The 23,992-nt window shown below is 49.6% G+C and overlaps 1 protein-coding gene across 6 annotated transcripts in view; it reads right to left on the bottom strand.

Moving 5' to 3' along the window:
- IGSF9B (immunoglobulin superfamily member 9B) overlaps positions 1 to 23,992 on the bottom strand; it is a 154,380-nt gene that overhangs the window by 114,244 nt on the left and 16,144 nt on the right. For all 6 annotated transcript variants that reach the window (XR_013213068.1, XR_013213069.1, XM_077249334.1 and 3 more), the window contains exons 2-10: positions 9,329 to 9,520; positions 9,096 to 9,242; positions 6,888 to 7,039; positions 4,602 to 4,719; positions 4,112 to 4,253; positions 3,592 to 3,737; positions 3,235 to 3,377; positions 1,595 to 1,735; positions 617 to 733 (exon numbers count right to left, since the gene is read on the bottom strand). Coding sequence is in view for 4 of the 6 variants with exons in the window: in XM_077249334.1 (XP_077105449.1) it covers positions 617 to 733; positions 1,595 to 1,735; positions 3,235 to 3,377; positions 3,592 to 3,737; positions 4,112 to 4,253; positions 4,602 to 4,719; positions 6,888 to 7,039; positions 9,096 to 9,242; positions 9,329 to 9,520 (1,298 nt within the window). In the remaining 2 variants the exon portion in view is untranslated. The remainder of the gene's footprint in view (positions 1 to 616; positions 734 to 1,594; positions 1,736 to 3,234; positions 3,378 to 3,591; positions 3,738 to 4,111; positions 4,254 to 4,601; positions 4,720 to 6,887; positions 7,040 to 9,095; positions 9,243 to 9,328; positions 9,521 to 23,992) is intronic.

The following is a 23,992-nucleotide window of genomic DNA, read 5'->3' as shown; positions in this document are numbered from 1 at the left end:
GAACGAATATCGTACAGACCAGAGACAGCGCGCCGCCCTGAGAATGAATATTGTACAGACCAGCAAGAGAGCAGCCTTGAGAACGGAGAGCGAGTAACGCACAGACCCGCGAGAGAGCGCAGCCCTGAAAACGAGTAACGTATTGACCCGGGAGAGAGAGCACAGCCTTGAGAACAGAGAAAGAATAATGTACAAAACGCATGAGATCACCACCCTGAGAATGAGTAGGGTACAGACCAGTTGGAGAGTGCCGCCTTGAGCACGGAGAAAGCGTAACAAACAAACTGCAAGACAGCATGAAAAAGTACGAAAGAGAGCCGCACTGAAAACGGCAAAAGAATCCCATACAAAACAGAGAGCACTGCCCTGAAAACAGAGAAAAAGTAAAGTATAAACCCGCAAGAGAGCGCGAAAAAAAGTGCCTGGGGGCAGAAACTGGATACCACTGCCCATCTACCTGCCCCTGGGACTGGCACCAGCTGCTGGGACATCTTTGGTTAGGGGCCTGTAGATCACTTTGGAGTGCCCCTTGGGGAAGGATGATGAGCGAAGATTGTTTTCACTCATGCATTAAACCTTTCCAGACAATGCTATAAGGCGTTTGGCCTGGCCGTACCTTTCTCCAGGAGATGGTGGGGAAGGGGTCTCCAGCAGCGGCACAAGGAATCAGCAGCTCCCTGCCAGCTTCTTGCCTATACTCCCAGCCAGGCAGCACCGTAAAATAGGGTGGGTCCTAAAGGTGAGAAACAGTATTATTATTACTCCAGTCTGTGTTCAAAACGAGTGGAGGCAGGAGCAGAAAACTATCAAGCGGCAGCAACATAAGCTGCAGCCCAGTACAAAGATGGTTACCACTCACATCTGGAGAAAGTGACAAGAACAAGCAGATAAGACACTGCCCTTGAGGGGATATGGACACCAAAGCCATCCCCCAAGCTAGCATGCTAACCCCCAAGTCAGCTCTCCCAGTCCCAAACCAAAGCAAAACCCAGAGTTAGCATGCTTACCCCCAAGACAGCACTCCCAGTCCCGAATCAAAGCTAACCCCTGAGCTAGCATGCTAACCCCCAAGACAGCACTCCCTGTCCCGAATCAAAGCTAACCCCTGAGCTAGCATGCGAACCCCCAAGCCAGCACTCCCTGTCCTGAATCAAAGCTAACCCCTGAGCTAGCATGCAAACCCCCAAGCCAGCACTCCCTGTCCCGAACCAAAGCTAACCCACAAGCTAGCATGCTAACCCCCAAGGCAGGACTACTTGTCCTGAACCAAAACCAACCCCCGAGCTAGCATGCTAACCCCCAAGCCAGCACTCCCTGTCCCGAACTGAAGCTAACCCACAAGCTAGCATGCTAACCCCAAAGACAGCACTCTCTGTCCTGAACCAAAACCAACCCCTGAGCTAGCATGCTAACCACTAAGCCAGCACTCCCAGCCCCGAACCAGAGTCAACCCCCGAGCTAGCACACTAACCCCCAAGCCAGCACTCCCTGTCCCAAACCAGAGCCAACAACCCCCCCCCTTTTCCCAAGCCTGTGCTACAACCCTCCCAAGCAGCGACTGAAACTGAAAAATTGTGTTATTTTGGGATCTGACCTTCAGCAGCAGCCGAGCAGGAGGGGACTGGCCCATAGTCCCCAACGCATTGTAAGGCACACAGGTGTAGGTGCCCAGTAACTCCTCTGTCGCCTCCTCAATGTGAATAGAGCCATCTTCCAGGAGCTTCCATCCTGATAACTGGGAGCAAAAGAGCATAAATAACAAAACCAAATAAAGGGGGCACTGGAAATCACAGCCCCTTGCCCCACAAAACACATACCAGAGCAGTCCTCCTGCCTGGCGGTAGATGTCACCCCTGGTGAAGCAGCCTCCATCCGCCCAGCGGTACAAGTTACCCATGTTTGAGCAGCCTCCATCAAACCAGCGTTAGAAGCCACCACCGGTAGAGCAGCGTCCTTCGTCCCAGCCGTACACGTCACCCCCGGTGGAGCAGCCTTCTTTGCCCCAGCGGTACATGTCACCACCGGTGAAGCCTCCTTCATCCCAGCGGTACATGTCACCCCCGGTAGAGAAACCCCCTTCCTCCCAGCGGTACACATCATTCCCGGTGGAGCAGCCTCCTTTGTCCCATCGGTACACGTCACCCCTAGTGGAGCAGCCTCCTTCGCCCAATCGGTACACGTCACCCCCAGGGGAGAAGCCTCCTTCGTCCAATCGGTACACGTCACCCCTAGTGGAGCAGCCTCCTTCGTCCCAGCAGTACACGTCACCCCCGGAGTAGCAGCCTCCTTCGTCCCATTGGTACAAGTCACCCCCAGTGGAGCAGCGTCCTTCCTCCCAGTGGTACAAGTCACCCCGAGTGGAGCAGCCTCCTTCATCCCAGCGGTACACATCTCCCCCGGTGGAGCAGCCTCATTCCTCCCAGCGGTACACGTCACCCCCGGTGGAGCAGCCTCCTTCCTCCCAGCGGTATACGTCTTCCCCGGTGGAGCAGCCTCATTCCTCCCAGCGGTACACGCCATCCCCAGTGGAGCAGCCTCCTTCGTCCCATCGGTACACGTCACCCCCAGTGGAGCAGCCTCCTTCGTCTCAGCGGTACTTGTCACCCCCAGTGGAGCAGCCTCTTTCCTCCCAGCGGTACACGTCACCTCCGGTGGAGCAGCCTCATTCCTCCCAGCGGTACAAGTCGCCCCCAGTGGAGCAGCCTCCTTCGTCCAAGCGGCACACGTCACCCCCAGTGGAGCAGCCTCCTTCGTCCCAGCGGTACACGTCACCCCCAGTGGAGCAGCCTCCTTCGTCACAGCGGTACACGTCACCCCCAGTGGAGCAGCCTCCTTCGTCACAGCGGTACACGTCACCCCCAGTGGATCAGCCTCCTTCGTCCCAGCGGTACACGTCACCCCCAGTGGAGCAGCCTCTTTCCTCCCAGCGGTACACGTCACCTCTGGTGGAGCAGCCTCATTCCTCCCAGCGGTACACGTCACCCCCAGTGGAGCAGCCTCCTTCGTCCCAGCGGTATACGTCACCCCCAGTGGAGCAGCATAATTCCTCCCAGCGGTACACGTCACCCCTAGTGGAGCAGCCTCCTTCGTCCCAGCGGTACACGTCACCCCCAGTGGAGCAGCCTCTTTCCTCCCAGCGGTACACGTCACCCCCAGTGGAGCAGCATCATTCCTCCAAGCGGTACACTTCACCCTGGTGGAGCAGCTTTCATCCGCCCAACCTGAACCACGCACCTTATCAGTCCGCAGGGGGCGGCCATCTTTATTCCATTTTACATGTGTGACAGGCGGCACAGCATCCACAGGGCAGCGAATGTGACCATGAATACCAACGGGGACATAAATGATGGGCGGCATGTTGACAACTCGCGCTGGGTCTATAGAGGACATAAACATGTTCAGTGCCATTAACCCTTTGCAATCTTAATGTGCAACATTAAAGGTTTGTGTTCAATAACTCTCAATGGTATCTGACCATGGCTGACCTCGGTCACCGACAAAACTGGCGGCTGTGCCCACGACACAGGCTATGGCCTCGCTCGGAGCGTGACGCACCCAAAGCTGGAGCAGTGGCTTCTTGCCATCACTTACACTGCACAGAGAGGAACGCGAATGCGGATGGCGAGCGCCCCAGGCTGTTGCTCGGCACACAGGTGTACTTCCCCGCATCCTCGGGTTTCACTCTGAATATGATGAGCGTGCCATCAATCAGGATCCGAACTCGCATCTTCAGATCACTGTGGGTGACAGGACAGGAATATACCAGGGACCTGCCAAGTCTGCTCATGGGGTCCTCGAACCAGCCGACAGGGGCCTGCCGAGTTTGCTCACGGTGCACCCAAAGCCGCCGACAGGGGCCTGCCAAGTCTGCTCACAGGGGCCCCCGAACACACTGACAGGAGCCTGCAGAGTCTTCGCACAGGGGCCCCCATTTCGGCTGAGTCTGCTCACAGAGGCCCCCGAACCCGCCGACAGGGGCCTGCCCCCCACCCCCCCGGAACAGCTCACAGTAGGTCCCCTGAACCCACTCACAAGGGGACTCTCTGGTCACAGTCACCATAGCGCAGGTTACAAGAAGCACATAAGGGGTGGATCGCTCCCAACCACTTACTTTTTAAAGAAGACATTGTCATCCTGCCAGAGCCAGGTGTAGGTGAGGTTCCCGGGGTACGCCTCCGCCTGGCAGGTGAACAGAGCGTCCTGGGAGATATTCACCGTGATGTTCTCAGGAGGAGAGACGATGAAGGGCGACCCTGAGGAAAGAGTACAAAAGGAGACCGGGTGCGGAAAAGCGAGAAGCGGGACTGCGCGCGGCGGAAGAGCAGAACGAGAGGGCGCGCGGCGGAAGAGCAGAACGAGAGGGCGCGCGGCGGAAGAGCAGAACGAGAGGGCGCGCGGCGGAAGAGCAGAACGAGAGGGCGCGCGGCGGAAGAGCAGAACGAGAGGGCGCGCGGCGGAAGAGCAGAAAGGTTAGGTCCGACAATGCGAAGACCACAATGGAGCCGGATCCACACCACAAAGCAATTTGTGCAACAATGCTAACACCATAGTCCGCCGTGCACAACAAAACTGACACAATGGAGAGATGAAGGACACGTTACCTTGTACCAACAGGCGAGTACTGTGGACAGCCTCTCCCTGAATACTGGTAGCACGGCAAGTGTACGACCCCCTGTCTTCACGTCCAATTGAAGAGATCGTAAGACTGCCATCATTAACCTATAAAAGGGGGAAAGTCAGCAGGAGCACCAACGCCGCACTGTACAACATACACAGTGCGCAGAATGACCAGGGAGTGAGTGAGTGAGTGAGTGAGTGAGTGTGTGTATATATATTACTAGATCACCAATATATATTACTAAATATATTACTATATCACACTGAGGAGACGAGCGGCCATATTACTATATATATATATATATATATATATATTACTATAACACACTGAGGAGAAGGGCGGCCATATTACTATATACAGTATATTACAATATCACACTGAGGAGGAGGGCGGCCATATTACTATATATATTACTATATCACACTGAGGAGGAGGGCGGCCATATTACTGTATATATTACTATATCACACTGAGGAGAAGGGCGGCCATATTACTGTATATATATATTACTATATCACACTGAGGAGAAGGGCGGCCATATTACTATGTATATTACTATATCACACTGAGGAGAATGGCGGCCATATTACTGTATATATTACTATATCACACTGAGGAGATGGGCGGCCATATTACTATATATATTACTATATCACACTGAGGAGAAGGGCGGCCATATTACTGTATATATTACTATATCACACTGAGGAGATGGGCGGCCATATTACTATATATATTACTATATCACACTGGGGAGATGGGCGGCCATATTACTATATATATTACTATATCACACTGGGGAGAAGGGCGGCCATATTACTATATATATATATTACTATATCACACTGAGGAGAAGGGTGGCCATATTACTATATATATATTACTATATCACACTGGGGAGAAGGGCGGCCATATTACTATATATATATATATATATATATATATATATATATATATATATATATATATATATATATATATATATATATATATATATATATATATATATATTACTATAACACACTGAGGAGAAGGGCGGCCATATTACTATATACAGTATATTACAATATCACACTGAGGAGGAGGGCGGCCATATTACTATATATATTACTATATCACACTGAGGAGGAGGGCGGCCATATTACTATATATATATTACTATATCACACTGAGGAGGAGGGCGGCCATATTACTATATATATATTACAATATCACACTGAGGAGGAGGGCGGCCATATTACTATATATATTACTATATCACACTGAAGAGGAGGGCGGCCATATTACTATATATATATTACTATATCACACTGAGGAGAAGGGCGGCCATATTACTATATACAGGATATTACAATATCACACTGAGGAGAAGGGCGGCCATACCACTATATATATATTACTATATCACACTGAGGAGAAGGGCGGCCATATTACTATATACAGGATATTACAATATCACACTGAGGAGAAGGGCGGCCATATTACTATATATATATTACTATATCACACTGAGGAGAAGGGCGGCCATATTACTATATATATATTACTATATCACACTGAGGAGAAGGGCGGCCATATTACTATATATATATTACTATATCACACTGGGGAGAAGGGCGGCCATATTACTATATATATATTACTATATCACACTGAGGAGAAGGGCGGCCATATTACTATATATATTACTATATCACAGTGAGGAGAAGGCCGCCATATTACTATATATATATTACTATATCACAGTGAGGAGAAGGGCGGCCATATTACTATATATATATTACTATATCACACTGGGGAGAAGGGCGGCCATATTACTATATATATATTACTATATCACACTGAGGAGAAGGGCGGCCATATTACTATATATATTACTATATCACACTGAGGAGAATGGCGACCATATTACTATATATATTACTGTATCATCACTGAGGAGAAGGGCGGCCATATTACTATATATATTACTATATCACACTGAGGAGAAGGGCGGCCATATTACTATATATATTACTATATCACAGTGAGGAGAAGGCCGCCATATTACTATATATATATATATATATTACTATATCACACTGAGATCTGTGGAAATATTAGCAATGGATTTTGAATGTCGTTGTTTGGTTCCAATTCTCGCTGTAATAGACGGAAAGAACAAGTGAGATGGAAATGTCTGGTTTTCATGGAGATGCTTGGTAACTCTGCACACCGTGTAAGCTCTGCACGGCACCAAGACTCTGACCCTTGTACATGGCAGCATCACCTGGTATTTGGTGGTTCCCCCAAGAAAGTCCCCCTCTCTCAGCCACGTGACGGTAGGTTTTGGATTCCCAAATGCCGTACAGGTCAGGGTGACGCTGCTCCCCTCTTTGGCCTCTAGGTATTGGGGGGGAGTTTCAGTGAAGGTGGGAGGAGCTGAGGAGATAGAAGGAAGAAATTGAGGGGTCACAGTTCATCACTTGCAAGGTCATGGTTGCAGCCTAAAAAGGCAGGAGGGGCGGCGTCACTGCTGCAGATTTGGAATGACAGATGTTTGCCCAGGTTTCATTTTAATAAATAATTAATAAATATGCCGTGACTAGAGGTCAGCGGGAAATTCTGCAGCACAGAGAGGGAGAGACTGGTTCCAGGAAAGATGAATGGGAGCACTCACATCACAGACTAGTAGACAGCCGGAGACCAGCAGACAAGCAGGACTGGGGAGGGGTGCAGACAGCATCAGGACCGGGGAGGGGTGCAGACAGCATCAGGACCGGGGAGGGGTGCAGACAGCAGCAGAGAAGGACTGGGGGGTGCAGAGAGCAGAAGAGAAGCAGGACTGGGGGGGTGCAGACAGCAGCAGAGAAGCAAGACAAGGGGGGTGCAGACAGCAGCAGAGAAGCAGGACTGGGGGGTGCAGAAAGCCGCAGAGAAGCAGGACTGGGGGGTGCAGACAGCAGAAGAGAAGCAGGACTGGGGGGTGCAGGCAGCACCAGGACTGGGGGGTGCAGACAGCAGAGAAGCAAGACAGGGGGTGCAGACAGCAGCAGAGAAGCAGGACTGGGGGTGTACAGACAGCAGCAGAGAAGCAGGACTGGGGGGGTGCAGACAGCAGCAGAGAAGCAGGACTGGGGGGGTGCAGACAGCAGCAGAGAAGCAGGACTGGGGGGGTGCAGACAGCAGCAGAGAAGCAGGACTGGGGGGTGCAGGCAGCACCAGGACTGGGGGGTGCAGACAGCAGAGAAGCAAGACAGGGGGTGCAGACAGCAGCAGAGAAGCAGGACTGGGGGTGTACAGACAGCAGCAGAGAAGCAGGACTGGGGGGGTGCAGACAGCAGCAGAGAAGCAGGACTGGGGGGGTGCAGACAGCAGCAGAGAAGCAGGACTGGGGGGGTGCAGACAGCAGCAGAGAAGCAGGACTGGGGGGGTGCAGACAGCAGCAGAGAAGCAGGACTGGGGGGGTGCAGACAGCAGCAGAGAAGCAGGACTGGGGGGTGCAGACAGCAGCAGAGAAGCAAGACTGGGGGGTGCAGACAGCAGCAGAGAAGCAAGACAAGGGGGGTGCAGACAGCAGCAGAGAAGCAGGACTGGGGGGTGCAGAAAGCCGCAGAGAAGCAGGACTGGGGGGTGCAGACAGCAGAAGAGAAGCAGGACTGGGGGGTGCAGGCAGCACCAGGACTGGGGGGTGCAGACAGCAGAGAAGCAAGACAGGGGGTGCAGACAGCAGCAGAGAAGCAGGACTGGGGGTGTACAGACAGCAGCAGAGCAGCATGACTAGGGGGTGCGGACAGCAGCAGAGAAGCAGGACTGGGGGGGTGCAGACAGCAGCAGAGAAGCAGGACTGGGGGGGTGCAGACAGCAGCAGAGAAGCAGGACTGGGGGGGTGCAGACAGCAGCAGAGAAGAATGAATGGGGGGTGCAGACAGCAGCAGAGAAGCAAGACTGGGGGGTACAGACAGCAGCAGAGCAGCAGGACTGTGGGGGTGCAGACAGCAGCAGAGAAGAAGGACTGGGGAATGCGGACAGCAGAAGAGAAGCAAGACTGGGGGGTGCAGACAGCAGAAGAGAAGCAGGACTGGGGGGGTGCAGACAGCAGAAGAAAAGCAGGACTGGGGGGGGTGCAGACAGCAGAAAAGAAGCAGGACTGGGGGGGTGCAGAGAGTAGAAAAGAAGCAGGACTGGGGGGGTGCAGAGAGTAGAAGAGAAGCAGGACTGGGGGGGTGCAGACAGCAGCAGAGAGGCAGGACTGGGAGGGTGCAGACAGCAGAGAGAAGCAGGACTGGGGGGGGTGCAGACAGCAGCAGGGCAGGAGGGATACAAACAAGCCGGATGGGTGTGCAGACAGCACCTCATCGCCTCCTACACCAGCTAAAGCTGAGAACAGCTATTCCTAGCCACAGGTCTAGAGACCCCGGTGAGGGGCACAGCAGAGCATGCCCGGCACTTCACAATGAGACAAGCAGAGGCGTACATCAGGTTCAGTATCTCTCACCGTTTACCGTCAGATGGACCCAGCTGCCATTGTGAAATGTATCGTATTGCTGCTCCAACATCAGAACTTTACACTCGTACCAGCCCTGATCCTGCGAGCGAGTCTGATCGATGCGCAGCGATGCCTTGTCATGGAGGTTGGCACGACCTGCCAGTGGGAGCACAAGACAAAAATATACTCCGATGGTCAGACCCAGTCACCAGCAGCATCTCAGATATTGAAGCTTCACTCACCTACGTATTCTGGGTCTACATGGGGGGGGTAGAAACCAAACTTGATGAAGATGGGAATGGGCACTCCAAACTTGAACCATTCAACCACATAAGGAGGAGGCTGGGCAGTAAGGGGGTGGATGACACTGCACCCCAGGATCACGCTGTCGCCAGCACGTGCCGTCACAAACTGCGGCTCTTCCCGTGAACCACCTGCAACACATTAACACCAACAATCTTCACCCACCGCCATGACCAGAAGACCATGAGTAAGAGTAACAAAGAAGACAACCCCCCATAGACATTAACTATAAGCACAGGGTAGAGCGCTCTTACCAACAACCAGCCTCGTCCTCTCACAGACACGGGGTTAGAGCGAACTAATCCCATCACCAACCTCGTCCTCTCACAGGCACAGGAGGTAGAGCACTTATCCCATCACCAACCTCATCCTCTCACAGGCACAGGAGGTAGAGCAATCTCCCACCACCAGCCTCACAGAAACAGGGTTAGAGAGCACTTATCCCATAACCAACCTCATCCTCTCACAGGCATGGGAGGTACAGCACTCTCCCACCACCAGCCTCGTCCTCTCACAGGTACAGGAGGTAAAGCGCTCTTATCTCACCACCAGCCTTGTTCTCACACAGGCAGGAGAGTAGAACGCCATTATCCCATCACCAGCTTGTTGTGCCACAGACAGTTGGTAGAGCGCTCTTATCCCACCAACAACTTCGTTCTCTCAAAGGCAGGAGTGTAGAGTGTCGTTATCCAACCACCAGCCTCGTATCACAGGCAGGAGGGTAGCGAACAGTTATCCCAACACCAGCCTCGTATCACAGGCAGGAGGGTAGAGTGCTGTTATCCCACCACCATTCTCGAATCACTGGCATGGGGGTAGAAAGCCGTTATCCCACCACCAGCCTCGTTTTCTCACAGGCACGGGGGTAGAGAGCTCTTATTCCACCAACAGCTTTGTTCTCTCAAAGGCAGGAGGGTAGAGTGTCGTTATCCCACCACCAGCCTCGTATCACAGGCATGGGGGTAGAATGCAGTTATCCCAACACTAGCCTCGTATCACAGGCATGGGGGTTCAGCGCTCTTTTCCACCCACCAGCCTCATTCTTTCACAGGCACGGGGTTAGAGCGCCCTTATCCCACCATCAGCCTAGCCTGCCTCACAGGAATGGGGTTAGAGCACTCTTATCCCACCACCAGCCTCGTTCTCTCACAGGCAGGAGGGTAGTGTCGTTATCCTAAGACCAATCTCGTTCGTATCACTAGCATTGAGGTAAAAAGCTGTTATCCCAACACCAGCCTAGTATCACAGGCACAGGGGTAGAGTGCTTTTACCCCACCACCAGCCTCGTTTTCTCACAAACACGGGGGTAGAGTGCTCTTATCCCACCACAGGCCTTGTGTCAGAGGTACAGGAGTACAGCGCTTTTATTACACCACCAGCCTCGTTTTCTCACAAATGCGGGGGTAGAGTGCTCTTATCCCACCACCTGCCTTGTGTCAAAGGTTCAGGGGTAGAGTGTTTTTATCCCACCACCAGCCTCGTTTTCTCAAAAACACGGGGGTAGAGTGCTCTTATCCCACCACCGGCCTTGTGCCATGGGTAGAGTGCTTTTATCCCAACACCAGTCTCGGTTTCTCACAGACACGGGGGTAGAGTGCTCTTATCCCACCAATGGCCTCGTTGTGTGACAGACATGTGGGTAGAGTGCTCTTATCCCACCACCAGCCTCGTTTTCTCACAAACGCGGGGGTAGAGTGCTCTTATCCCACCACCTGCCTTGTGTCACAGTTTCAGGGGTAGAGTGCTTTTATCCCACCACCAGCCTCGTATTCTCACAGACACGGGGGTAGAGTGCCCTTATCCCAACACCAGCCTTGTTTTCTCTTACAGGCAAGGGTGTAGAGTGCTCTTATCCCACCACCAACCTTGTTGTGTCACAGGCAGGGTGATAGAGTGCCTTTATCCCATCAATGGCCTTGTGTCATAGACACGGGGGTAGCGTGCTGTTATCCCACCACCAGCTATGTTGTGTCATAGGCACGGGGGTAAAGCGCAGTTATTACACATCTACAGCCATGGCTACAGATCCATCACTCTCCTCCCTTAGCAGAGGATGACTGCTTTTGGATGGATGTTTTCTCAATAACAGGTCAAACATGAAGTATAGGGGGAGATTCAATTGGAAGGGCAAGCCTGTTCTATGGAGGTAAGGAGTTAACAGCCAGTGGCAAGCCATGAAAGAGTTAACGGGAAGGAGAAAACCTGCACATCGCACTGCGTCTACAGCGAGCGCCATCTCGTAGCAATGGGATTGGCTGATGGTGACATCATTAGCTCTAGGGAAAGACATCAGTGGATATTTCTGACATACATACAGCTGAGCGGGGGGCAGGGTGACCCCGAGTGACAAATGCTGACAGATCCAGATGTTAGCCCCATGTCAGCAGCAGGGCAGCGCTAGGTACCGTCACAAGGGCACCTGTGCCACTCTGCATGTATATGAAGCTGTGTGACCAGTAAGAGGGGTGTGTGTCGTGTGTACAGCGTGGTGGTGGAATGGGAGCTGTATAAGGAGGGCAAACTGTATGAGGCTATGTAATCTGTATAGGAAAGGGAGGGGTGTGTGTTTGTGGATGTGTGTGTGTGTCACCTGTATGAGGGGGAAGTGTGTGTGTCACCTGTATGAGGGGGAAGTGTGTGTGTGTGCCACCTGTATGAAAGGGGTGTGTGTGTGTGCCACCTGTATGAAAGGGGTGTGTGTGTGTGTGTGTGTGTGTGTGTGTGTGTGTGTGTGTGTGTGTGTGTGTGTGTGTGTGTGTGTGTGTGTGTGTGTGTATCACCTGTATTAGGGGGAAGGGTGTGTGTGTGTGTGTGTGTGTGTGTGTGTGTGTGTGTGTCACCTGTATGAGGGGGAAGTGTGTGTGTGTCACCTGTATGAGGGGGAAGCGTGTGTGTGTCACCTGTATGAAAGGGAAGCGTGTGTGTGTCACCTGTATGAAAGGGAAGCGTGTGGGTCACCTGTACGAGGGGGAAGCGCGTGTGTGTCACCTGTATGAAAGGGAAGCGTGTGGGTCACCTGTATGAGGGGGAAGCGTGTGTGTCACCTGTACGAGAAGGAAGCGTGTGTGTGTCACCTGTATGAAAGGGAAGCGTGTGGGTCACCTGTACGAGGGGGAAGCGCGTGTGTGTCACCTGTATGAAAGGGAAGCGTGTGGGTCACCTGTACGAGGGGGAAGCGCGTGTGTGTCACCTGTATGAAAGGGAAGCGTGTGGGTCACCTGTATGAGGGGGAAGCGTGTGTGTCACCTGTACGAGAAGGAAGCGTGTGTGTGTCACCTGTATGAGGGGGAAGCGTGTGTGTGTGTGTGTGTCACCTGTACGAGGGGGAAGTGTGTGTGTCACCTGTATGCGGGGGAAGTGTGTGTCACCTGTACGAGGGGAAAGCGTGTGCGCGCGCGCGTGCGTGCGTGTGTGTGTGTGTCACCTGTATGAAAGGGAAGCGTGTGTGTGCGCGCATCACCTGTATGCGGGGGAAGTGTGTGTGTACATGAGAACGGGGTTATGTACAGAGTTATAGATATCGTTTACAGTAAACAAATTTATGATGACACTCTGGTACAGAGGGGAGAGGACCCTGTCCTTGCGGACTTACATTCTATGGGATAATGGGGAAGAGACAGAAGGTCGGGGGTGCGGCAGCTCTGGTGGTGGCGAGGCGGCGGAATGGTTATTGCAGGCTGTAGGCTTTCCTGAAGAGATGGGTTTTCAGGTTCCGTCTGAAGGATCCGAAGGTAGTGGATAATCGAACATGTTGAGGCGTGGAATTCCAGAGGATGGGGGGTATTCGGGAGAAGTCTTGGAGGCGGTTGTGTGAGGAACGAATAAGTGTGGAGGAGAGTAGGAGGTCTTGGGAGGATGAAGATTACGTGAGGGAAGATATTGGGAGATTAGTTCAGAGATATAGGGAGGGGACAGGTTGTGGATGGCTTTGTAGTTTGAACTGGATTCGTTGGGGAATTGGGAGCCAGTGGAGGGATTTGCAGAGGGGAGAAACAGGCGAGTAGTGAGGAGAGAGATGGATTAGCCAGGCAGCAGAGTTGAGGACAGACTGGAGCGGTGCAAGAGAGTTAGGGGGGAGGCCACAGAGGAGGGAGGGTGTTGCAGTAATCGAGGCAGGAGATGATGAGGGCATGCACAAAAGTTTTAGTAGATTGTGGGCTGAGGAAGGGATGGATTCTGGCAATATTTTTGAGTTGGACTCGACAGGAGGTGGCAAGAGTTTGGATGTGCGGTTTGAAGGACAGGGCAGAGTCGAGAGTTTCCCCGAGGCAGCGGATTTCAGGTGCAGAAGAGAGCGTGATGCCGTTTACCATAATAGATAGATCGGGTGGGGGGGAGGGATACGCGAGATGGGGGAAAGATGATGGGTTCGGTTTTGTCTACATTGAGTTTTAGGAAGTGAGAGGTGAAGAAGGATGATATGGCTGACAGACACTCCGGGATTCTGGACAGCAGAGAGGTGACATCTGGGCCAGAGAGATAGATCTGAGTGTCATCCGCATATAGGTGGTACTGGTATAGGACTTTATGAGTTGTCCTGGTCCAAGGGTATAGATGGAAAAAAGTAGGGGCCCTAGGACAGAGCCTTGAGGGACTCCAACAGAGAGAGGGCAAGATGAGGAAGTAGTGTGGGAGTGGGAAACGCCAAATGTGCGGTCGGAAAGGTATGAGGCAATCCAGGACAGGGCAAGGTCTTTGATGCCAAGGAGAGAAAGAATCTGTAGCAGTAGGCAGTGGTCGACTGTCGAAAAAGGATAGGTCGAGAAGGAGGAGGATGGAGAACTGTGTTGGCTTTGAGTAAGTCATTAGTAATTTTGGTCAGGGCAGTTTCGGTGGAGTGGTGGGGGCGGAAACCAGATTGGAAGTTGTCAAGGAGAGAGTTAGATGAGAGGTGGGAGGAAAGTTGAGCATGGACATGCTGCTCAAGGAGATTTGAAGCAAACGGGAGCAGTGATATGGGGCGATAGCTGGGCATAGCAGTTGGGTCAAGGTTAGTTTTTTTGAGGATGGGTGTGATGGTGGCATGTTTGAAGGCAGAGGGGAAGGTACCAGAAGATAGCAATAGGTTGAAGAGATGGGTTAGGGCTGGAATGAGTGTGTTAGTGAGGTTGGTGAGCCGGTGGGAAGGGATAGGGTCAAGTGTACAGGTGGTGAGGTGTGATTTGGAAAGGAGGTGAGTAAGCTCTCCTTCAGTGATGTTGGAGAGGAAGGTTATTAGGGAAGGGCAGAGGTCTGGTATATGGAGTGGTTGGGGTGGTGGAACAGTAAAGGTTTGCCTTGTTTGGTCAATTTTGTTTTTGAAGTAGGTGGCAAAGTCCTCGGAAGAGATGAGGGGAGTTGGAGGTGGCAGTGGTGGGAAGAGGAGAGAGCTAAATGTGCTGAACAGTTGTTTTGGATTGTAGGATAATGAAGATACAAGGTTTGTGAAATAGGTCTGTTTAGCAGAGGTGAGGGCTAATTTGAAGGCAAGTGTAGCTTGTCTGAAAGCAGTGAAGTCATCTGGCAGGCGTGTTTTCTCCCAACGCCGCTCCGCGACCCTGAATGCTTGTCGAAGTTTTTTGGTGAGATTGTTATGCCAGGGTTCCTAGTGATTTGTCGCACTTTGCCATGCATGAGAGGGGCGACTGAGTCTATGGCTAATGTGAGGGTCGTGCGGTCCGTGTCGTGGAGTGAAGATATGGAGGACAGGGGTAGAAGAGAGTCTCTGAATGTCTAGGTGTGCAAGGTTTCTACGAGGATGTGGTAATGGCTGGACAAGGAGGGCTGGTGAGCAGGACAAGGATGAAAAGGTGAGTAGATGGTGGTCAGATAGGGGGAAGGGAGAGGTTGTGAGATTGGTAAGGAACAGGGGCAGGTGAAGATGTGGTGTAGTGTATGTCCGTCTGTGTGGGTGGCTGTGCAGGACCACTGAGTGAGTCCAAAGGATGAAGTAAGGGCCAGGAGCTTGGAGGCTGCTGACTGGCGGGTGTCAGAAGGGATATTAAAGTTACCCATGATGATGGTGGGGATGTCAGCAGAGTAAAAGTGAAGAAGCCAGGTGGAGAATTGGTCAATGAATGCAGTGGCTGACCCCGGTGGTCGGAATATGACAGCCATTTGGAGATTAGAGGGAGAGTAGATAGGGACAGAGTGAACCTCGAAAGAAGGGAGGATAAGGGAGGGTGGGGGTTGGATAGGGTTGAAGGAACAGTTTTTTGAAAGAAGGAAACGCACCTGTATGCGGGGGAAGTGTGTGTGTGTGTGTGTGTGTGTGTGTGTGTGTGTGTATCACCTGCATGCGGGGGGGAGTGTGTGTGTGTGTGTGTGTGTGTGTGTGTGTGTGTGTGTGTGTGTGTGTGTGTGTGTGTGTGTGTATCACCTGTATGTGGGGGAAGTGGGTGTGTGCGCGCGCATCGCCTGTATGCGGGGGAAGTGTGCGCGCATCATCTGTATGCGGGGGAAGTGGGTGTATGACCTGTATGCAGGGGAAATGGTGCGAGCGTGTGTATCTCCTGTATCTGGGGGAAATGGTGTACACCACCTGTATGCGGGGGAAGTGGGTGTGTGTATCACCTGTATGCGGGGGAAGTGGATGTGTGTATCACCCGTAAGCGGGGGAAGTGTTTGTGTGTATCACGCGTAAGCGGGGGAAGTGTGTGTGTGTGTGTGTATCACCCGTATGCAGGGGAAGTGTGTGTGAGTGTGTATGACCTGCATGCGGGGGAAGTGGGTGTGCGCGCGCATCACCAGTATGGGGGGAAGTGGGTGTGCGTGCATCACCAGTATGCGGGGGAAGTGGGTGTGTGCGCGCATCACCTGTATGCGGGGGAAGTGGGTGTGTGCGCGCATCACCTGTATGCGGGGGAAGTGGGTGTGTGCGCGCATCACCTGTATACGGGGGAAGTGGGTGTGTGCGCGCATCACCTGTATGCGGGGGAAGTGGGTGTGTGCGCGCATCACCTGTATGCGGGGGAAGTGGGTGTGTGTGTATCACCTGTATGAGGGGGAAGTGTGTGTGAGTGTTTATGACCTGTATGCGGGGGAAGTGGGTGTGTGTGTGCATGACCTGTATGTGCGCGCATCACCTCTATGTGGGGGAAGTGTGAGTGTGTGCATCACCCGTATGCGGGGTGTGTGTGTGTGAGTGTGTATGACCTGTATGTGGGGGAAGTGGGTGTGTGCGCGCATCACCAGTATGTGGGGGAAGTGTGAGTGTGTGTGTGTGTGTGTGTGTGTGTGTGAGAGTGAGTGAGTATGACCTGTATGTGGGGGAAGTGGGTGTGTGCACGCATCACCTGTATGCGGGGGAAGTGTGTGTGTGTGCGCACGCGCGCATGACCAGTATGCGGGGGAAGTGGGTGTGCGTATGAGCTGAATGCGGGGGAAGTGGGTGTGCGTATGAGCTGTATGCGGGGGAAGTGGGTGTGCGTATGAGCTGTATGCGGGGGAAGTGGGTGTGCGTATGAGCTGTATGCGGGGGAAGTGGGTGTGTGCATGAGCTGTATACGGAGGTATGACCTCTGAAAAAGAAGGCAGGGGCAGTTGAGAATGTGTGACCTGCATGCTCCGGCAGGTGTGAGCGGTGTGCGCGATCTCTATATATTGGTTGTGTGTCCTCTATAAGGGAGGTGTCACGGATCACGGGGAGGATACCGTCATCATCCCCACCTCCCACACCAATTTGTCATTAAAAGGGGTTGTTTGTGAAGGGGATTTATCTATATCCCACTTGCCAGTTCCGATTTGGAACTGGCAGCTCTGGCGCCCCCCTTAACCTCAGGTCAGACAGGGTACTGCAACTAGTATAATTAGTCGCCAGAAAGGCTGCCTTACTTTGTACTGGCTAATGGGAACGCTGTAGTGAGGATGATATAACTACTCCCACTCAGGCGGGAACAATAATTAGCAACGCCGCCAGTTGCTACAAAGCCTCCCAAACGCACAGGACAAAGTATGCTGCCACCAGCTCTGATTTCTTAATTATTAACGGGTCCGGAGCCAACCCAGATTAGTAGCGCAATTCACTTCAGAGCACGTGACAGTTCATTATAGAGCAAGGAGTGACAAGATATTAATTTTATATTTTACTCCAAAAAAGGTAGGCAGTGTTTGCAGAAGTATAAAAAAGATATTATAAAAGATGACACATATCATATGTACAGTACAATTACAAATAAAATGGGATTAAAGTTGAAAATAACACTTACATTTCGTTATGTCATATCATCTCATGGCTGACTGTGCGCTGTAGGGGAAGGGCGAGCATATATCCAGATGCATCACCCCTGTATAGCAGCTAGACCCCACCCAGACTAAAGATACGTGAACACTGCCGCTTCACTCACTTATTTCCCAGCCTAAAACCAAAGCACTCCCCCTGTGGTGACATCACTTCGAGGTGGAATCCTTCCCTTTTCTTAACGTTATGGCAACCTTTTTTATACATATCTCGCTGTATGAACCTCGTATACGAAAGACACAATGATCAGGATGTGCACCACGTCAGGGGGATTCTTTTAAGTGTAGTCACGGCGTAGATAAATGACCCACTTGCGGAGAAACCCACTTGTTGGGTTTAGCTTCTAGTGATTTCAGGGGGTCATATCTGTCGATGGACATCCGGAACATGTAATCCTTATATCTCTAGCCCTGATCGGTGCCAATATATATAACCTCAAATGAACAACAGAATTGCATGCTTTCTGTACCAGTTTTAGCCAGTATCACGTGGGAGGGGGGAATGAGGAGTGTAGGGAGACCTGTCTGTCACAGCACAGAGCCATATAAATTCCTAAGGGAGGGGGGAAGAAGTATAGGATTACACACACACAGGCAGAGGAAGAAAGAGTGGCTTAGAATTCCAGCCTTATGTTGGCAGGCAGGGGAAACTGCAGGTGAGAGCTCTGTATGTGTAAGTGAAATAATCAGAACTTTTCTATTTCCTGACAGGAGGGTGGGGTGCAGCAGTTGCAAATGTGTGCCCTATATACAGGGGGTGACCTGTATGCTGTGGTGTGGTGGGCGGGTATGTGATCGGAGGGGCAGGCCGGTATGTGACCTGTGGCGGTTGTTGCTGGTATATTACCTATATGTGATGTCATGACCTATTGTATATAGAGGTTCATCCTTCACTTCAGAATGGGGCAGTTAGCGATTCTGATGAGGTTGTGTCTCCTGCAGCAGATGTGCACTGGCCATCATAGGGAGCACTCGCGGGCCTGACGGAGGCCCGTCATAGGGAGAACTTGCGGGCCTGACGGAGGTCCATCACAGGGAGCACTCGCGGGCCTGATGGAGGCCCATCACAGGGAACACTCACATTCTAATCCACAAGTGATCGATGCTGGACAAGCAATTTAATGTTTTACAAAGTAGAACAGGACGCTGTGTAATAGAAAGGAAACCTCACATAGATGTATACCCCACTATACAGAGCTATATGTATCAGGCACTAATAATGGATACATAGATGTATATGTAATGTACTTATAACGGGGGATGTATAGATGTACATGTAATGTACTGATAACGGGGGATATATAGATGTACATGTACTGGTAACGGGGGGATATATAGATGTACATGTACTGGTAACGGGGGATATATAGATGTACATGTACTGGTAATGGGGGATATATAGATGTACAGGTAATGTACTGATAACGAGGGATATATAGATGTACAGGTAATGAACGGATAACGGGGGATGTATAGATGTACATGTAATGTACTGATAACGGGGGGGATATATAGATGTACATGTAATGTACTGATAACGGAGGGGATATATAGATGTACATGTAATGTACTGACAACGGGGATATTTAGATGTACATGTACTGGTAACGGGGGATATATAGATGTACATGTAATGTACTGATAATGGGGGGATATATAGATGTACATGTACTGGTAATGGGGGATATATAGATGTACATGTACTGGTAGCGGGGGATATATAGATGTACATGTAATGTACTGATAACGGGGGATATATAGATGTACATGTACTGGTAGCGGGGGATATATAGATGTACATGTAATGTACTGATAACGGGGGGATATATAGATGTACATGTACTGGTAACGGGGGATATAAAGATGTACATGTACTGGTAGCGGGGGATATATAGATGTACATGTACTGATAACGGGGGGGATATATAGATGTACATGTAATGTACTGATAACGGAGGATGTATAGATGACCATGTACTGGTAATGGGGGACATATAGATGTACATGTACTGGTAATGGGGGATATATAGATGAACATGTAATGTACTGATAATGGGGGATGTATAGATGAACATGTAATGTACTGGTAATGGGGGATATATAGATGTACATGTAATGTACTGATAACGGGGGATATATAGATGTACATGTACTGGTAATGGGGGATATATAGATGTACATGTCATGTACTGGTAGCGGGGGATATATAGATGTACATGTACTGATAACGGGGGGATATATAGATGTACATGTACTGGTAACGGGGGATATATAGATGTACATGTACTGGTAATGGGGGATATATAGATGTACATGTAATGTACTGATAACGGGGGATATATAGATGTACATGTACTGGTAGCGGAGGATGTATAGATGAACATGTACTGGTAATGGGGGACATATAGATGTACATGTACTGGTAATGGGGGATATATAGATGAACATGTAATGTACTGATAATGGGGGATGTATAGATGAACATGTAATGTACTGGTAATGGGGGATATATAGATGTACATGTAATGTACTGATAACGGGGGATATATAGATGTACATGTACTGGTAATGGGGGATATATAGATGTACATGTCATGTACTGGTAGCGGGGGATATATAAATGTACATGTACTGATAACGGGGGGATATATAGATGTACATGTACTGATAACGGGGGGATATATAGATGTACATGTACTGGTAATGGGGGATATATAGATGTACATGTACTGGTAATGGGGGATATATAGATGTACATGTAATGTACTGATAACGGGGGATATATAGATGTACATGTACTGGTAGCGGGGGATATATAGATGTACATGTACTGGTAATGGGGGATATATAGATGTACATGTAATGTACTGATAACGGGGGATATATAGATGTACATGTACTGGTAACGGGGGATATATAGATGTATACGTAATGTACGGATGACGGGGGATGTATAGATGTACATGTAATGTACTGATAACGGGGGGATATATATGTACTTGTAATGTACTGATAACGGGGGATATATAGATGTACATATAATGTACTGATAACGGGGATATATAGATGTACATGTAATGTACTGATAACGGGGGGGATATATAGATGTACGGGTAATGGACTGATAATGGGGGATATATAGATGTACATGTAATGTACTGATAACGGGGGGATATATAGATGTAACCAGGGTGGATAAAAATCAATGTTTTTTTAAAAAAATCAAAAAAATCGGATTTTTTTTATTTAAATCGGATTTTTTTCAATAAACTGCTTTTTGAGGAAAATATTTTACCATCCAAAGGTTCTTCCATCATGAGATAAAGCTGAGTTGTTTAACTCAGTAGAATAAAGGCTGTATATGTGTAACATTCACAATGCCATGCTCTTCCAGAGGTTTCTGTAGGATGCTGACTATCCAACAAGTTTGGGCATGTCAACTGAATGGAAAAAGAAACTAAACCAAAAGTGAAACCAAGCTAGAAGTGTGGAATTAAACGGGCAGTATGAACAAAATGTGGAGGCTATTAATAGTTTATACAATTAAGACATGCTGCTTTTAAACACCTACCTATTGCCATATAGTAAAACAAAAAAGATTTTTACTTACTTTGGGGTCCCCCCTCACCCTGGCGTTAGATCGTTGCCCCTAGTTTCGTCCGTGTAACTATGGGCGCACATGCGCACTGCTCTCACTTCTCATTTTAATCGTAATTTATATTAAAAAAAAACCTTTTGATTTAAATCAGTGATTTAAATCATGATTAAAATCATGATTTAAATCGATCCGATTTAAATAGAAAAAAATCTTTTGATTTAAATCGTGATTTAAATCATGATTTAAATCGGCGTGATTTAAATCAATCCACCCTGGATGTAACGGGGGAAATATAGATGTACGGGTAATGGACTGATAACGGGGATATATAGATGTACATGTACTGGTAGCAGGGGATATATAGATGTACATGTAATGTACTGAAAACGGGGGGATATATAGATGTACATGTACTGGTAACGGGGGATATATAGATGAACATGTAATGTACTGATAATGGGGGATGTATAGATAAACATGTACTGATAACGGGGGGATATATAGATGTACATGTACTGGTAGCGGGGGATATATAGATGTACATGTAATTGTTGTGAATTCTGCTCTTGGGCTCCCTCCGGTGGTTGTAAGTGGTAGCGCTGCTGTCTCAGAATCGCAGCATTTATCAGGTGTTTTCACTTTTTGCAATTTTGACTGGGCTATTTAGTCTTGCTTCACCCTTTAGTCAGTGCCAGTTGTCCATTGTTCCTGGAGGATTCACATCCCTGCCTGGTCCCTTCTGCTTTGCAGTTCATTTCAACTAAGATAAGTTCTGGCCTTGATTTTTGCTGTCCACACGCTGTGGCCTTATTGTTCAGTTCTTTTCCATGTTTTTGTCTTGTCCAGCTTGGTCTGTATAAGGATTTGTTTAGCCAAGCTGGTATCTCTGGAGATGCAGATATACCCTCCATATCTTTAGTTAGCTGTGGAGATTTTGTATTTTCTGTGGTGGATATTTTCTAGTGTTTTAATACTGACCGCATAGTACTCTGTCCTTTTCTTTCTATTTAGCTAGAAGTGGCCTCCTTTGCTAAATTCTCATTTCAGTCTGTGTATGGTTTTTTCCCCTCTCCTCTCACAGTCAATATTTGTGGGGGGCTGTCTATCCTTTGGGGATTTTCTCTGAGGCAAGATAGTTTTCCCTTTTCTATCTCTAGGGGTAATTAGTTCTCCGGCTGTGTCGAGATGTCTAGGGAGAGCTAGGTACATTCCACGGCTACTTCTAGTTGCGGTGTTAAGTTCAGGGTCTGCGGTCAGTACAGGTACCACCTTCTCCAGAGTACGTCTCATGCTGCTCTTAAGCCACCAGATCATAACAGTACAACTGGCCAACAATGAGTTAACCGCATCTCAGAAGAAGGGAAGGAAAGTGCTGAGCCATTTTTTTTTCTGTAGTCTGTTGTGTTTTTTTTTTTTTTTTCTTCCCTCTTTACCTCTGGGTGGCTCAGGAGTTCGGCGCTGGTATGGATGTTCAGGGATTGGCTTCTCGTGTGGATCAACTTGCTGCTAGAGTACAGGGTATTTCCGATTATATCGTTCAGACTCCGGTTTTAGAGCCTAGAATTCCAACTCCTGATTTGTTTTTTGGGGATAGGTCCAAATTTCTGAGCTTTAAAAATAACTGTAAACTGTTTTTTGCTCTGAAACCCCGTTCCTCTGGTGATCCCACCAATGAGGTTAAAATTGTTATATCTCTGCTGCGTGGTGACCCCCAGGATTGGGCATTTGCCCTGGAACCTGGGAATCCGGCGTTGCTTAATGTAGACACCTTTTTTCAGGCGCTTGGGTTATTGCATGACGAACCTAATTCAGTGGATCATGCTGAGAAGACCTTGTTGGCCCTGTCTCAGGGTCAAGAAGCGGCAGAATCATATTGCCAGACGTTTAGAAAATGGTCTTTACTGACTAAATGGAATGAGGATGCCTTGGCGGCAATCTTCAGAAAGGGTCTTTTTGAATCCGTTAAAGATGTTATGGTGGGGTTCCCCACACCTGCTGGTCTGAGTGATTCTGTCTCTGGCCATTCAGATTGATCGGCGCTTGCGCGAGCGCAGAGTTGTGCACACTATGGCATTGTCTTCCGAGCGGAGTCCTGAGCCTATGCAGTGTGATAGGATTGTGTCTAGAGCGGAACGCCAAGGATTCAGACGTCAGAATAGGTTGTGTTTTTACTGCGGCAATTCTGCTCATGTTATTTCTGACTGCCCTAAGCGTACCAAGAGAATTGCTAGTTCTGTTACCATCAGTACTGTACAACCTAAATTTCTGTTATCTGTGACCCTGATCTGCTCATTATCGTCATTTTCTGTCATGGCATTTGTGGATTCAGGCGCCGCTCTAAACTTAATGGACTTAGAATTTGCCAGACGTTGTGGTTTCCCCTTGCAGCCTTTGCAGAGTCCTATTCCTTTGAGGGGCATTGATGCTACACCGTTGGCTAAAAATAAACCTCAGTTTTGGACACAGCTGACCATGTGTATGGCGCCAGCCCATCAGGAAGATTGTCGTTTTCTGGTGTTGCATAATTTGCATGATGCTATTGTGCTGGGTTTCCCATGGTTACAGGTGCATAATACGGTATTAGATTGGAAATCTATGTCTGTGACTAGTTAGGGTTGTCAGGGGGTTCATGGTGACGTTCCTTTGATGTCAATTGCCTCCTCCCCTCTTCTGAAATTCCTGAGTTTTTGTCAGATTTCCAGGATGTATTCAATGAGCCCAAGTCCAGTTCCCTTCCACCGCATAGGGACTGTGATTGTGCTATTGACTTGATTCCAGGCTGTAAGTT

This window comes from Ranitomeya variabilis, chromosome 4, assembly GCF_051348905.1.
Source record: "Ranitomeya variabilis isolate aRanVar5 chromosome 4, aRanVar5.hap1, whole genome shotgun sequence".
Lineage (NCBI taxonomy): Eukaryota > Metazoa > Chordata > Amphibia > Anura > Dendrobatidae > Ranitomeya > Ranitomeya variabilis.
Note: the sequence above shows the minus strand (reverse complement) of the source record. Positions and strands in the feature narration are given on the sequence as shown.